This window comes from Ranitomeya variabilis, chromosome 6 (genome assembly GCF_051348905.1).
Source record: "Ranitomeya variabilis isolate aRanVar5 chromosome 6, aRanVar5.hap1, whole genome shotgun sequence".
Taxonomy (NCBI): Eukaryota; Metazoa; Chordata; class Amphibia; order Anura; family Dendrobatidae; genus Ranitomeya; species Ranitomeya variabilis.
This window is the reverse complement of record NC_135237.1, coordinates 1,726,385-1,743,449: the sequence shown is the minus strand read 5'-3', so window position 1 is coordinate 1,743,449 and position 17,065 is coordinate 1,726,385. Positions and strand designations below refer to the sequence as shown.

General features: G+C 49.8%; 1 protein-coding gene across 2 annotated transcripts in view; it reads right to left on the bottom strand.

The window, feature by feature from the left end:
- Positions 1 to 16,061, bottom strand: part of SMARCD3 (SWI/SNF related BAF chromatin remodeling complex subunit D3) — a 281,961-nt gene extending 265,900 nt beyond the window's left edge. Inside the window, exon 1 of one of the 2 annotated variants that reach the window (XM_077267719.1) lies at positions 15,933 to 16,061. In XM_077267719.1, the coding sequence (XP_077123834.1) occupies positions 15,933 to 15,998 (66 nt within the window). In that variant the 5' untranslated portion in view covers positions 15,999 to 16,061. Of the gene's footprint in view, positions 1 to 12,031; positions 12,289 to 15,932 lie in introns of those variants that run through there. The other variant, XM_077267720.1, reaches the window with a different exon arrangement.
- Positions 16,062 to 17,065: the final 1,004 nt, after the last annotated feature.

Below are 17,065 nucleotides of genomic sequence, written 5' to 3'. Positions count from 1 at the left end.
TTTCCATCCGGTTGTCTACTCCCTTTGTCTGCACCTTTGGCACCCTGGCAGCATATTGCAATGGACTTCATCATCGACCTCCCACAGTCGGCTGACTGTACCATTATCTTGGTAGTTGTGGATCGTTTTTCCAAGATGGCTCATTTCATTCCACTCTCCAGTCTCCCATCTGCTCCAGTACTGGTAGAGAAGTTCATTCTACATGGTTTCCGCCTTCATGGTCTTCTGCTCCATATCGTCTCTGACAGAGGCATCCAGTTTACTTCCAGCTTCTGGAGGGCCACCTGCAAACTGCTCAATGTCGCTCTGGATTTCTCTTCGGCCTACCATCCTCAGTCCAACGGTCAGGTAGAGGAAGTCAATCAAATCCTGACCAACTTCCTGCAGCACTTATACAATGTATATCACAGTGAACGGTCCGAAATGCTGCCATGGGCCGAGTTTTTGTATAACAATCACATAAGTGAATCTACTGCTAAAACTCCATATTTTGTAGTGTATGGTCAACAACCCAAAATCCCAATCTCCACTACCTGTGATATACCTGCTGCTGAAACCCTCAAAGGTTTTTCTGAAATCTGGGAAGACACCAAGTCCACATTATGGAGGTCCTCGGAACAGATGACGAGACATGCAGACAACAGACGTCTGGATCTGCCTCTGTATCGTATGGGGGACAAGGTCTGGCTGTCATCTAAGTATAATCATCTCAAGGTACCTTCCTACAAGCTCAATCTTACGGGCTCTTTACGGATTCCCAATTCTTTTCATGTGTCTCTCATCAAACCTTTTGTCTTTAGACCTTTGTTTAGAGATTCTGCTACTACTCCTGCTCCGGTCAGCACTGGGGACATTTTTGAGGTTGAGAACATTCTGGCGACCAAGAGGGTAAGAGGTAAAACCTTTTTTCTTGTTGATTGGAAGGGATTTCATCCTGAGGAGTGGTTCTGGCAAGCTCAGGGAGAATATCCACAACCCTCTCCTCCTGGAAAGATTTCTTATGGGCTTAAAAAAGAGGGGGTGTAACAGGTGGGGTACTGTAACGTCAGTGCCTCTGCAATGGCTGGGAGCACCTATTATTTAATGCACCTCCACCCTGTGCAACGTTGTAAGTTTGTTCCTAACACTCTTGTTAGTTCTCAGGTCCCAGTGCTTGTATTTCCATTTACCAGCCTATCACCCGTGCTCACCTGCCTGTCCATCAACCGTGCCCGTCAGCCTGTCTATCAGCCGTGCCCAACTGCCTATCAGCCGTGTTCGCCAGTCTATCAACCAATCCAGCCTGCACCTGCCAGTGCCCATCTTCATACCAGCCGGTCCCATCTGCACCCATGTTCGTACTCCTCCTGCCTGCATCTACTGGACATTCCTTCCGGCTGCCCCAGCTACCTGTTTCTAGGGAGTCAGCTGTCATCTGCCCAAGGTCAGTCCTGAAGTAGCACCTGGACCACCACCCTGGTTTCTTCTCGGATCTCGGTATCGTATGCTGCTGCGAGTTTCCGAGGTCAGATTGGATGAGGCTACTATTCTCACCCCTCCATGCCTTCCTTGGGCTCCAGCACAGTGGCTCCACCACCCAGTCCATTACACTTTGTTTTTTTTTACTTACCTGGGTTACTGATTTGCTATCGTACTAGCATGGAAGCAGCTGACTTACATATGGTAAAGAAGTGTGGGTGGTATGAATTGAAGAATACCCCTACGAAAATTGCATGTCTGATCAAGCCTGCAACGCTATAACAAGCGCACAGACAAGATGGATAAGTTCTTGAAGCAGCTGTTCCTCTCCCGGATGCAAAAGCAGCAGACTACCAGCCTGTTGGTACAACAGATTGGGCCCTGCGAGAGACACTCCCACCGACAATCCCGGTCCATCCTGAGGCCTGGGACAAAGTGAGGTCGGCGATAAGCCCAGAGGGCAACCTGGACGTTTTTTTTTTCATCGTATTCGAAAGAACAGCAGAGCAGGAGAATCTGATGATCTCCCAGTAGGCTGAAGTGGTGGCTCTATTGTTGATGGGAGACACCCAGAAGGCATATTTCAACCTCAGCCGGGAGGATGCCCAGGACTATGGATAACTCAAAAGGTGAAATCCTTGCCTGCATGTGGGTTAATACGTATGTATGGGCACAACAATTGTACTAATGATCCTTTGTGGAGAACCAACCTGATATGTCTCAGACATACAGTGGGGAAAGTATTTAGTCAGCCACCAATTGTGTAAGTTATCCCACTTAAAAGATGAGAGGCCTGTAATTGACATCATAAGAGTCAAAATGAGAAAAATCCAGAAAATCAACTTGTCTGATTTGGCAAGATTTATTTTGCTAATTATGGTGGAAAATAATCTTTTTAAGTGGGAGAACTTTCACAATTGGTGGCTAACTAAATACTTTTTCCCCCCCACTGTATTACTGACTGCATCTAGCAAAAGAAGTGACTCCAGCCTGAGACCTTGACCCCGGCCCAGATGATTGAGATGATCGTAGTCATCCAATTGGTACAAACTCTGCCGGTGGCTATAAAAGCACTGGGTGGGGAAAGAGGACCCGGGCAACCTATATCAGGTGGTTAGCCTGATCAAACATTATATGGTCACCCAGGACTTGGTACATGACTCTGCCCCACTGTGGGTATCTCACCAGCTGCATCAAGTCTAGGAGCCTGGAAAAGAGACATGACCCTCTGTTGGAGTTAATCAGAACCAAGCACATACTGAGGGGTGGAGCCCGGAATGAGGGTAGCAGGAGCCCAATTTTCCCTAGACCGATCTCATGGACTAGCAGTGCCACCGCTATCAGGTGCTGGTGGTGTCAAGGGCCAGGACATGTGACTGACAACTAACCTCTGACTGCTGGAACCATGGACTACAGGTTAGCTTGGCGGGTATCGATTTGTGCCCAGACGGATGCCGTCGCTATAGCTAGTGAATCCCATCCGTGCCAGGTGCTCTCTTGGATTCATAGAGCCTAGTGACACTGGTCCACGGGTCATTGATCCCCGGGGAAAAAAAGATCTGGAGGGAAAATTGGGGTCATCTGTATACACGGGACACTATGGGAGTATCCCTCTTAAGGAGGTTACCCTGTCAACCTCGTGTTGGGAGAGTAAAACATGTAGTGGGAGTGGTAAAAACCCTTCCGTACAGGACTATTTTGCCCCTGTTCTGGTCCCTGTGGGAGTGCAAAGCTAAACTTCCCATGGTAAAGGTCTGTCTGGGCACGGAACCCGAAGATACCGAGTCAAGGATACCTGACGTAGGGTTCACCTTTATAGTGAAAGAGTGTAATCCCGATAGATTTCCCCTAGAGGTCTTGGCCGGAGAGGTCGAAGAGACCACATCAATCCCGGAGCTGGAAATATCCCAGGATACCACACTGCCCCACTACGGGTGATAAGAAATAAATGGGGCGACTAAGCAACGCGAGTCAAAAGTGTTTTTTTTCTTCTATGGCGGTCAACCAGGAGTTGCTATATCGAATTGACAAAATCCTGGATGAAGTTATAGAACCGCTGGTAGTGCCCCAATCCTATCACATAGTGGTGCTTGAATTGGCCCATAAACACGTGCTGAGTGGCCACCTAGGGGTTAAAAAGACGCAAGAACGTATCCTGCAACAGTTCTTTTGGCCCAGGATTTATGCCGAAGTTCAGAGGTTTTGTGAGTAATGCCCAGAGTTTCAGCTCACCACAGCCATCGCAAGTTTCTGTAGTCCACTGGTTCCTCTGCCTCTTATAGAGGTACCTTTTGAGCAGATGGTAATGGATCTGGTAGGGCCAATAGCAAAGTCAGCCCGTGCGCCCACCAACACTTATTAGTGATAGTTGATTATGCCACTCATTAACTGAAGGCAATTCTGCTTTGTAATATTTTGGCAAAACTATTTACCCGGAAGCTGTTTGCCATGTTTTGCCATCTTGGGTTACCAAGGAAGTCCTTTTATTTCCAAGGTGACAAAGGAACTGTGTAAGCGGCTCCAAATCAAAAATGAGCACGTTGGTGTACCATCCACAGATCGATGGTTTAGTAGAGAGATTTAACATTAGACTCAAATCTATGTTAAAAAAAAAAATATATAGTCTCCAAAGATGGGAAGGATTGGGATATGTTGCTGCCCTATTTAATGTTTGCTATCTGGGAGGTGCCACATTCCTCAATGGTGTTCTCTCCATTCGAATTATTATATGGCAGACATCCTAGAAGCCTGTCGGTCATCACCAGAGAGACATGGGAACAGGAGCCTACTCCCCATAAAAGCATGACAGGGCACATGGCGAGTGTGCAGGACTGGATCGTGGCTGTGATGCCTATTGTAAAGGAATATCTCGTGGATACCCAAGAAGTGGAGAGCTGAATGGAGAATAGCAAAGCCACTGTTAGGTCCATTTAAAAAAAAAAAGGGATCGGGTATTGGTTTTGCTGCTCACTCCAGAAAGTAAGTTCTTGACCAAGTGGCGAGGGCCATATGAAGTCCAGAAAAATGTTGGGGAGGTAAATTACAGAGTATATCAGCCTGGGAAGAGGAAACCCAAGAAACTATACCATGTAGATCTGTTAAATGTGTGGACAGACTGGGAATGTATGCTTACAGATGCGACTGGTCGTTTCTAGAGTTGAGCGACTTACTTTTTTCGGATCGAGTCGGGTTTCGCGAAACCCGACTTTGTCAAAAGTCGGGTCGGGTGAAATTGGCCGATTATTGCGAAAAGTCGGGGGCCGACTGAAACACGAAACCCAATGCAAGTCAATGGGGAATTAAAGTCGGCAGTGAGTGGAGGCCAGGAAAACACCTACAGTGCCAATTTTAATGCCAAAAACATAAATTCTTATTACTGAAGCTTGTCAATCTTAATTTACTTTATAATAGTTAGGCATTGAAAACTAGGGGTCATTTGGCTAAAGTTGTGGGGGGTAGGGCTGGTTCAAGATTTTCGTGGGCCCAGGAAACATGGAATATGTCACGGCGGTGGAGCAGGGAGAGGTAAGTATTTCAACTTTGCAAGTGCTGTGATCCTGAGCAAGCAGGGGGGGCCCACTCGTTGGCACTGGCACAGGGCCCCTCAATGTACGGCGGTGTTTGACGGCGGGGGCGCCTCCCACCGGCAGAGACACTTCATTGCACTATGAGGGGCCCTGTGCCAGTGCCGTCACCAACGAGTATGCCCCCCCCACCTGTCCAGGCAAACGGCACTCGCACGGGTGCTTGCGCTAGGTGGTGACCACTGCCCTGTGGGGGGAGTCAGCCCATTTAGGGAGGTATAAAAATGGCCTATGGTGGACATTCAGCAGCTGCAAATGGCGGAATTGGAGAAGTCAGTAAGAGGAGGCCAAAAGCAAGACTTTTTTCAGGAAAGCTACGTGTCAGCAGGGGAAGGTGGGGCAAAATAATTAGAAATCCATGATTGGTTCATTTTAATGAAGGTTAGATCATCGACATTTCGGGTAGCCAGACGAGTCCTTTTGTCGGTCAGTATTGAACCAGCAGCACTGAAGACTCTTTCTGATAGCACACTAGCTGCTGGGCAAGCGAGCTCCTGCAATGCATATTCGGCCAATTTAGGCCAGGTGTCTATTTTAGATGCCCAATAATCAAAGGGGAATGACGGTTGAGGGAGAACATCGATTTTTTGGGAGACTGAACCAAAACTCAGCCCCAGTGTATAACACAACACAATGTGAGTGGCAGAAAGTGGCTGGAAGATATATGAAAAAATCCAAGGACTGTACGACAATAACAATCTCCCTACAATGATCTCAGGACAAGTATGGCAGCAACAAAAAGGACTGCTGCACACAAAAGTGTGGACAAATAAACAAGAGAACTGTGCAGAAAGGAGCAACAATTTTTGCTTTTAAAAAAGCAGTTGGTTTGCACAGCGGCGTACAAACAGCAATGCAGCTATCAGGGAGCCTTATAAGCTACAGAGCTGATGCACAGAAATCTAGCCTCCACTGTCCCTGTAAAGAAAAGGTGGTGTTGGACAGTGGAAATCGCTACAGCACAAGCAGTTTGGGGGTTAATCTTCCCTCCCTAACTATATCCCTTCTTCTGATGAAGCTGCAGCAACCTCTCCCTATGCTAAGATCGGCAGAAGTAAGATGGCGGTCGGCGTGCACGCCCCTTTATAGCCCCTGTGACGCCGCAGAAAGCAAGCCAATCACTGTCATGCCCTTCTCTAAGATGGTGGGGACCGAGACCTATGTCATCACGCTGCCCACACTCTGCGTCCTCCTTCATTGGCTGAGAAATGGCAGTGAAAGCGTCATATGAAATGCGACTTTGGCGCGAAGATCGCCGACTGCATGGCCGATCCCACACTGGGATTGGGTCGGGTTTCATGAAACCTGACTTTGCCGAAAGTCAGCGATTTTTTAATTTGTCCGATCCGTTTTGCTCAACCCTAGTCGTTTCTACTTTAGACCCTCCGACACCAGCCTGGGAAGAGGCCGGGAACAAGGTCAAGATAAGCAACACTCTCTCGGCACACAGTAGTGACTGCAGGCTTAGAAATGAGTGCACAAGAACACGGACATATTCTCAGAACTCCCCGGCCGTGTACATCTGTGGTCCGACATGACAATGTCACTGAGCTTCAGGTAACGGTACAAATGAAACTGTACAGCCATGCTGGAGGAGGTGGACCAAATGCTCCAGTTAGGTGTCATTGGACAGTCCAGGAGTGAGGGAGCTTGTCCCGTTATACTGATTCCCAAGCCAGATAGAGTGTTACAATTTTGTAATGATTTCCGGAAATTGAATGAAGTGTCAAAATGTGACCTTTATCCAATGCCCTGGGTGGAAGAGCTGACTGGGACAGGCCCAGTACTTCACGATGCTCGATCTGACCAAGGGTTACTGGCAGGTGCCTCTGATAGTCGAAAAAGAGAATACTGCCCTCATGACACCGGATGGTCTCCATCACTGTCGTCCTGCCTTTTGGGTTACATGGGGTTCCGGCCACGTTCCAGAGGCTGCTGGACATAGTTTTAGAGCCGTATCAGAACTATGTGTCGGCGTACCTGGATAACATCATCATCTATAGTAGTGACTGGCATACCCACTTGTCTCAGGTACAAGCAGTAGTGAATTCACTCAGGACCGCGGACTTGACAGCAAACCCCAAAAAATGTGCAATCAGTGTCGAGGAAGCCCAGTACTTGGGTATGTGATTGGCCATGGGGTTATCATACCCCAAATAAAGAAAATCGAGGCCATTTAAAAACTGTCCCCGGCCTCTCAGTACGAAGCAGGTAAGAAAATTCCTCGGCATCACTGACTATTCCTGGTGATTTATACATCAGTTTGCTAGGAGATCGGCACACTTCACTGATCTCTTAAAGGGAAGAATAATGGCCATGGTTGGGTAGAACCCTCAAGCGGAGGTATCATTCCAGTCCATGAAGATAGCATTGTGCAGACAGCCGGTCTTCACCAGTTCTAACTTTAGAAAGTTATCGTTCGAATGGATGCCTCCGACGTAGACCTTGGCGAAGTTCTGTCACAGGAGGTGCACGGAGAGGAACATCCAGTCACCTAAATGAGTAGGAAACTCGCCCCAGCAGAGACAAATGATTGCGTAGTGGAGAAGTGGTGCCTGGCCATTAAGTGGGCCTTGGAGTCCCTACGCTATTATGGACTGGGGCAGCAGCACCTCTTGGTAACGGACTATTCACCCTTGGTTTGGATGAGAAATGCCAAGGAGTGGAACATCAAGCTGGGAAGTCGTGAAGAGAAACTGATGCCCCGTCACGGGCACCTTGTATGGTAACAGGTGTGTGAACGGGGTGGGAGAGGTAGGTGAGGCAGTGATGGGGTCATATACGAGGGTCGTTACGTGTCCCCCCGGTAGTGTAAGGAAACTGACCCCGCTGTAGAGCGATGTGATCACACCCACAGCTGTGGTTACAATGCAAAATAAGTGTGGACTGGGTCAAGCTAGGCAAATTTAGGAAAAAACAAACCTGGGTTTTTATTTTTGGAGAGATCTGTAGGAAAGTAGTGGGACGGATCTCTCCCTGCAGTACGGGTCTTGCAAGTGGCCCATGGCCGCGATTCATATTTAATCCTGCAGGTAACATTTGGGTGGGTCAATGGCTGTGTGAGATTGAAGACTGACCAGAGTTATTACCGGATACCTATGGTGGTGCAGGCGCCCACGACAACAGACTATATATGAAAGTTCCAGGCTGCTATCCAGATGATTGTTATGCTGTAAGAATCAGGCTGCACTCAGATGTCACCTGAGTGCAGTCCTATTTAAGTGTGACGATTCAAAGAGGGAAAACGGAGAGTGGACCCTCTAGACCGCGACGACGAACCCCTCACGGAGGAGCTGACCAGATAGACGGCCCCTATACAGGGAGAGTTAGGGGCAGGCCCTTGAGGGACTATCGCCACAGAAGCTGGAGGACCAGGACGGGAGAAGACCAAGAAGAGGCGGAGATAGTAGGACCACAGGATAGGTGAGTACTGCAGAGACGCAGGACTGGTGGGTAAACTGCAGCAGGGACTGGCGGAGGAACTGAGGGAACGCAGAGGCTACCAGGATACAGGAAAGACAGGATAAACCCAAAGTCAGAGGGAAAACGAACTTCACAGAGACTAAGAGCGGCCAGGAACACCTGAAGGAACAAATGATAACCAGGCACAGAGGGACGGCAGGAAGCAGTTTAAATACCTAAAGGCAGGGTAGCACTTCTGGGTAACAGACCTCCAGAACCATAGAGAGGACAATAAGGAGGACCGACTTCCAGGTACTAGTCCTCCAGGACCATAGAGGAGACGCCGACAGAATATCAGAAGTGCACACGCGCAGCACTGAACCTGGTATGCGCGCGCGCTCGAGAAGCAGAGGCCGGGAGCGAGCGAGGAGGCGGCAGCAGCGGTATGATAATGATGAAGGTTTGGAACTTTCATTTGTAAAGTTTGGAAAATAAAGACTTTGCTTTTGAACTGTAACTGTGTTGCTATGGTACTGGGGTGAAAGCCGATGCCTTACTATACATATTTATTGTGAGGGTGTGATAGTGGGCCTCTCCAATCGTCACGTTGCTTGGTGTTAGGAGAATGCCTGACCCCCTGCCAGCACTACAACATGCAGCTGTCCATGTACCCCTGTGTGACGGTCAGTGGTTATGGTCCTCTGCTCAGAGTGTCTGGGAGTCGGTGACGGACAGCTCTGTCATCCTATCCTGTGCTTAGTGGTCAGTGCTTTGATTGACAGCTCGGTGGACCTGTCTGAGACTGGTGGGTGCAGAGATTTCCACAGGTGCTCCCTGGTCTTGGTAATTTCCCTGCTATTTAGGTGAGCTGTCTGGCCCAGATCACTGTCAGCCAAAGCTTGGTCTGAGCCTGTGCTCCCTGATGTGTGGTCGCCTGATCCCAGTGCTGATCTTCTGCTGCTGACCTTTGGACTGTGTTCAGACTACCCGCTCGTTATTGCCCCTTTGTATCTGATCTTCTGCTGCTGACCTTGGGACTGTGTTCTGACTACCCGCTCATTATTGCCCCTTTGCATCTGATCTGCTGATGACCTTTGGACTGTGTTCTGACTACCCGCTCGTTATTACCTCTTTGCATCTGATCTTCTGCTGCTGACCTTTGGACCGTGTTGAGACTACTCGTTTGTTATTGCCCCTTTGCATCTGATCTTCTGCTGCTGACATTTGGACTGTGTTCAGACTACCCGCTCATTATTACCCCTTTGCATCTGATCTTCTGCTGATGACCTTTGGACTGTGTTCAGACTACCCGCTCGTTATTGCCCCTTTGTATCTGATCTTCTGCTGCTGACCTTGGGACTGTGTTCTGACTACCCGCTCGTTATTGCCCCTTTGTATCTGATCTTCTGCTGCTGACCTTGGGACTGTGTTCTGACTACCCGCTCGTTATTACCCCTTTGCATCTGATCTTCTGCTGCTGACCTTTGGACTGTGTTCTGACTACCCGCTCGTTATTACCCCTTTGCATCTGATCTTCTGCTGATGACCTTGGGACTGTGTTCTGACTACCCGCTCGTTATTACCCCTTTGCATCTGATCTTCTGCTGCTGACCTTGGGACTGTGTTCTGACTACCCGCTTGTTATTGCCCCCTTGTATCTGATCTTCTGCTGCTGACCTTTGGACTGTGTTCTGACTACCCGCTCGTTATTGCCCCTTTGCATCTGATCTTCTGCTGCTGACCTTTGGACTGTGTTCAGACTACCCGCTCGTTATTGCCCCTTTGCATCTGTTATTCTGCTGCTGACCTTTGGACTGTGTTCAGACTACCCGCTCGTTATTGCCCCTTTGCATCTGATCTTCTGCTGCTGACCTTTGGACTGTGTTCTGACTACCCGCTCGTTATTGCCCCTTTGCATCTGATATTCTGCTTCTGACCTTGGGACTGTGTTCTGACTACCCGCTCGTTATTACCTCTTTGCATCTGATCTTCTGCTGCTGACCTTTGGACCGTGTTGAGACTACTCGTTTGTTATTGCCCCTTTGCATCTGATCTTCTGCTGCTGACATTTGGACTGTGTTCAGACTACCCGCTCGTTATTACCCCTTTGCATCTGATCTTCTGCTGATGACCTTTGGACTGTGTTCAGACTACCCGCTCGTTATTGCCCCTTTGTATCTGATCTTCTGCTGCTGACCTTGGGACTGTGTTCTGACTACCCGCTCGTTATTGCCCCTTTGTATCTGATCTTCTGCTGCTGACCTTGGGACTGTGTTCTGACTACCCGCTCGTTATTACCCCTTTGCATCTGATCTTCTGCTGCTGACCTTGGGACTGTGTTCTGACTACCCGCTCGTTATTACCCCTTTGCATCTGATCTTCTGCTGCTGACCTTGGGACTGTGTTCTGACTACCCGCTCGTTATTACCCCTTTGCATCTGATCTTCTGCTGCTGACCTTGGGACTGTGTTCTGACTACCCGCTCATTATTGCCCCCTTGTATCTGATCTTCTGCTGCTGACCTTTGGACTGTGTTCTGACTACCCGCTCATTATTGCCCCTTTGCATCTGATCTTCTGCTGCTGACCTTTGGACTGTGTTCAGACTACCCGCTCATTATTGCCCCTTTGTTTCTGATCTTCTGCTTCTGACCTTTGGACCTTGTTCTGACTACCCGCTCGTTATTGCCCCTTTGCATCTGATCTTCTGCTGATCACCTTGGGACTGTGTTCAGACTACCCGCTCGTTATTGCCCCTTTGTTTCTGATCTTCTGCTTCTGACCTTTGGACCTTGTTCTGACTACCCGCTCGTTATTGCCCCTTTGCATCTGATCTTCTGCTGATCACCTTGGGACCGTGTTCAGACTACCCGCTCGTTATTGCCCCTTTGTATCTGCTATTCTGCTTCTGACCTTGGGACTGTGTTCTGACTACCCGCTCATTATTGCCCCCTTGTATCTGATCTTCTGCTGCTGACCTTTGGACTGTGTTCTGACTACCCGCTCATTATTGCCCCTTTGCATCTGATCTTCTGCTGCTGACCTTTGGACTGTGTTCAGACTACCCGCTCGTTATTGCCCCTTTGTTTCTGATCTTCTGCTTCTGACCTTTGGACCTTGTTCTGACTACCCGCTCGTTATTGCCCCTTTGCATCTGATCTTCTGCTGATCACCTTGGGACTGTGTTCAGACTACCCGCTCGTTATTGCCCCTTTGTTTCTGATCTTCTGCTGCTGACCTTTGGACTGTGTTCAGACTATCTGTTTGTTATTGCCCCTTTGCTTATCCGCTATTTCTTTGGTATTCTGACCCTGAAGTTGTGACCTGACTTACAACTTCGTATTTTCCCTTGGTTTACTACATGCTCTTTTGGTACTGACCCCGGAACATCTGACTTCGCTGACTCTCGGCCTCGCCGTGGGTTGGGACTAGCATCACATTTTGACTGGCTTCAAAAGTATCGTATTTTTTGGACTATAAGACGCACTGGACCATAAGACGCACCCCAAGTTTTGGAGTGGAAAATGGCAGAAAAAAGTTTTTATAAGATGGGGGTCCATCTTATTGTCCGACTTTAAGGTATCTTACCTGAGGGCCGGCAGTGGTAGAGCGGGGTCACAGGAGGCATGGTCCCTTCCTTGGGAAGCTGGCGGTGGCAGAAGTGGGGCAATGCTGCGATGCTGTGGGTCCAGTGTCGGCGGCGAGGCAGAGCATGGAGCTGGGTCCCTTCCTCAGGATGCTGGTGGCAGAAATGTGGCGAGGCTGCAGCCCGGTGTCTGCGGCGATCACAGCTGAGTGCATCACCGGTTTCTCAGCGGCCATCTTCCTGAGGCGGTCCACAGCTTCTGAAAGAAGGCCACATGGAAACCAACGATGCACTTTGCACCACCGAGACTGAGTATCGCCACACCTCTGCCAACGACGGTGCCCTGAGAAGGGACGCTGCTGCACCACTGCCGCAACCCCCGGTAAGCCTGCGTTCAGACTAGAAGACGCACCTCCCAATTTTTTGGGGGAAAAAAATGCATCTTAATAGTCCGAAAAATACAGTACTTTTTTTTTTCTCTTTTCACCAATGGATCCCATTCATCCATTCTGATCAGGGGGCGAATCTGACCCAGATGGTTCAGGATCTGCCAAGGGATCACCAGAGGCTAGATTCTCCACAGCGCAAGCTGCAGGGTCCGGATTCTCCAACTATGGAAGCTTCCCAGACTGTGGCGCTGACTCCTGGACATCATGTCTTATCCTCCAGTCACCTCCAGAGCTGCGGTCACTATTCTGCTGCTACATTGTGTCTTATCCTCCAGTCACCCCCAGAGCTGCACTCACTATTCTGCTGTTACATTGTTTCTTATCCTCCAGTCACATCCAGAGCTGCACTCACTATTCTGCTGCTACATCGTGTCTTATCCTCCAGTCACCTCCAGAGCTGCAGTCACTATTCTGCTGTTACATAATGTCTTATCCTCCAGTCACCTCCAGAGCTGCGGTGAAGTTGGAGGATTATGGGAAGATGTTCAGGAATTAGGATCTCACTTCTTTTCTGCACTCCATGTGCGCCTCCCTCTTGCTGGCCAGCAGGTGGCAGCACCTCCTCTCATTACTACAGATGTGGACAGCAGTAAGAAGTTTGTTCTAATATTGGCCTGGACTGCAGGATAGCAAGACTGAGCAGATGTGGCCAGGGCCATGAATATACGGCCCCTGGTGGTCAGCGGTGCTATGAATATACGGCCCCTGGAGGTCAGCGGTGCTATGAATATACGGCCCCTGGTGGTCAAAGGTGCTATGAATACACGGCCCCTGGAGGTCAGCGGTGCTATGAATATACGGCCCCTGGTGGTCAACGGTGCTATGAATATACGGCCCCTGGTGGTCAGCGGTGTCATGAATATACGGCCCCTGGTGGTCAGCGGTGCTATGAATATACGGCCCCTGGTGGTCAGCGGTGCTATAATATACGGCCCCTGGTGGTCAGCGGTGCTATGGATATACGGCCCCTGGTGGTCAGCGGTACCATGAATACACGGCCCCTGGTGGTCAGCGGTGCTATGAATACACGGCCCCTGGTGGTCAGTGGTGCTGTGAATATACGGCCCCTGGTGGTCAGAGGTGCTATGAATATACGGCCCCTGGTGGTCAGCGGTGCTATGAATATACGGCCCCTGGTGGTCAGAGGTGCTATGAATATACGGCCCCTGGTGGTCAGCGGTGCTATAATATACGGTCCCTGGTGCTCAGCGGTGCTATAATATATGGCCCCTGGTGGTCAGCGGTGCTATAATATACGGTCCCTGGTGGTCAGCGGTGCTATAATATACGGCCCATGGTGGTCAGCGGTGCTATGAATATACGGCCCCTAGTGGTCAGCGGTGCTATGAATATACGGCCCCTGGTGGTCAGCGGTGCTATGAATATACGGCCCCTGGTGGTCAGCGGTGCTATAAATATACGGCCCCTGGTGGTCAGCGGTGCTATGAATATACGGCCCCTGGTGGTCAGCGGTTCTATAATATACGGCCCCTGGTGGTCAGCGGTGCTATAATATACGGCCCCTAGTGGTCAGCGGTGCTATAAATATACGGCCCCTGGTGGTCAGCGGTGCTATGAATATACGGCCCCTGGTGGTCAGCGGTGCTATGAATATACGGCCCCTGGTGGTCAGCGGTGCTATGAATATACGGCCCCTGGTGGTCAGCGGTGCTATGAATATACAGCCCCTGGTGGTCAGCGGTGCTATGAATATACGGCCCCTGGTGGTCAGCGGTGCTATAATATACGGACCCTGGTGGTCAGTGGTGCTATGAATATTATACGGCCCCTGGTGGTCAGCGGTGCTATGAATATACGGCCCCTGGTGGTCAGCGGTGCTATAATATACGGCCCCTGGTGGTCAGCGGTGCTATAATATACGGCCCCTGGTGGTCAGCGGTGCTATGAATATACGGCCCCTGGTGGTCAGCGGTGCTATGAATACACGGCCCCTGGTGGTCAGCGGTGCTATAATATACGGCCCCTGGTGGTCAGCGGTGCTATGAATATACGGCCCCTGATGGTCAGCGGTGCTATGAATATACGGCCCCTGGTGGTCAGCAGTGCTATGAATACACGGCCCCTGGTGGTCAGCGGTGCTATAATATACGGCCCCTGGTGGTCAGCGGTGCTATGAATATACGGCCCCTGGTGGTCAGCGGTGCTATGAATGTACGGCCCCTGGTGATCAGCGGTGCTATGAATATACGGCCCCTGGTGGTCAGCGGTGCTATGAATATACGGCCCCTGGTGGTCAGCGGTGCTATGAATATACGGCCCCTGGTGGTCAGCGGTGCTATGAATATACGGCCCCTGGTGGTCAGCGGTGCTATGAATATACGGCCCCTGGTGGTCAGCGGTGCTATGAATATACAGCCCCTGGTGGTCAGCGGTGCTATGAATATACGGCCCCTGGTGGTCAGCGGTGCTATAATATACGGCCCCTGGTGGTCAGTGGTGCTATGAATATTATACGGCCCCTGGTGGTCAGCGGTGCTATGAATATACGGCCCCTGGTGGTCAGCGGTGCTATGAATACACTGCCCCTGGTGGTCAGCGGTGCTATAATATACGGCCCCTGGTGGTCAGCGGTGCTATGAATGTACGGCCCCTGGTGGTCAGCGGTGCTATGAATATACGGCCCCTGGTGATCAGCGGTGCTATGAATATACGGCCCCTGGTGGTCAGCGGTGCTATGAATATACGGCCCCTGGTGGTCAGCGGTGCTATGAATATGCGGCCCCTGGTGGTCAGCGGTGCTATGAATATACGGCCCCTGGTGGTCAGCGGTGCTATGAATATACAGCCCCTGGTGGTCAGCGGTGCTATGAATATACGGCCCCTGGTGGTCAGCGGTGCTATAATATACGGCCCCTGGTGGTCAGTGGTGCTATGAATATTATACGGCCCCTGGTGGTCAGCGGTGCTATGAATATACGGCCCCTGGTGGTCAGCGGTGCTATGAATACACTGCCCCTGGTGGTCAGCGGTGCTATAATATACGGCCCCTGGTGGTCAGCGGTGCTATGAATATACGGCCCCTGGTGGTCAGCGGTGCTATGAATATACGGCCCCTGGTGGTCAGCGGTGCTATGAATATACGGCCCCTGGTGGTCAGCGGTGCTGTGAATATACGGCCCCTGGTGGTCAGCGGTGCTATGAATATACGGCCCCTGGTGGTCAGCGGTGCTATAATATACGGCCCCTGGTGGTCAGCGGTGCTATGAATATTATACGGCCCCTGGTGGTCAGCGGTGCTATGAATATACGGCCCCTGGTGGTCAGCGGTGCCACTGATGTAAGTTGCCTCCTGGACACAGTGTTTGTCTGCTGCAGACTGCGGGGTCTCATCGGAAACGTCTCCAGACAGCGGGGTCTCAGGGTAAATGTGTCTCTAGTGGAGCTGGGGGTCTCAGTCTGCAGCCAATCAGGGTCTGAGGTAAATGGCTCTCACCTTTCTCTCCATGTGCCGCTGGGTTCTGGTTCTGTTGGTTCTCTTGGGTCTGGACACATTACACATGCGCAACGGAAGGCAACGTCTGACAATAGCCGGCTCCTTCCCCAGACTGCAGGGAGCGTCACCCAATATACTGTCTATTATACACCGATATAAGGGAGCGTCACCCAATATCCTGTCTATTATACACAGATATAAGGGAGCGTCACCCAATATACTGTCTATTATACACCGATATAAGGGAGCGTCACCCAATATCCTGTCTATTATACACAGATATAAGGGAGCGTCACCCAACATACTGTCTATTATACACCGATATAAGGGAGCGTCACCCAATATCCTGTCTATTATACACAGATATAAGGGAGCGTCACCCAACATACTGTCTATTATACACAGATATAAGGGAGAGTCACCCAATATACTGTCTATTATACACAGACATAAGGGAGCGTCACCCAATATACAGTCTATTATACACAGATATAAGGGAGCGTCACCCAATATCCTGTCTATTATACACAGATATAAGGGAGCGTCACCCAACATACTGTCTATTATACACAGATATAAGGGAGAGTCACCCAATATACTGTCTATTATACACAGACATAAGGGGGCGTCACCCAATATACTGTCTATTATACACCGATATAAGGGAGCGTCACCCAATATCCTGTCTATTATACACAGATATAAGGGAGCGTCACCCAACATACTGTCTATTATACACCGATATAAGGGAGCGTCACCCAATATCCTGTCTATTATACACAGACATAAGGGAGCGTCACCCAATATACAGTCTATTATACACAGATATAAGGGAGCGTCACCCAATATCCTGTCTATTATACACAGATATAAGGGAGCGTCACCCAATATCCTACACATTATACACAGACATAAGGGAGCGTCACCCAATATACTGTCTATTATACACAGATATAAGGGGGCGTCACCCAATATCCTGTCTATTATACACAGACATAAGGGAGCGTCACCCAATATACTGTCTATTATACACAGATATAAGGGGGCGTCACCCAATATCCTGTCTATTATACACAGATATAAGGGGGCGTCACCCAATATACTGTCTATTATACACAGATATAAGGGAGCGT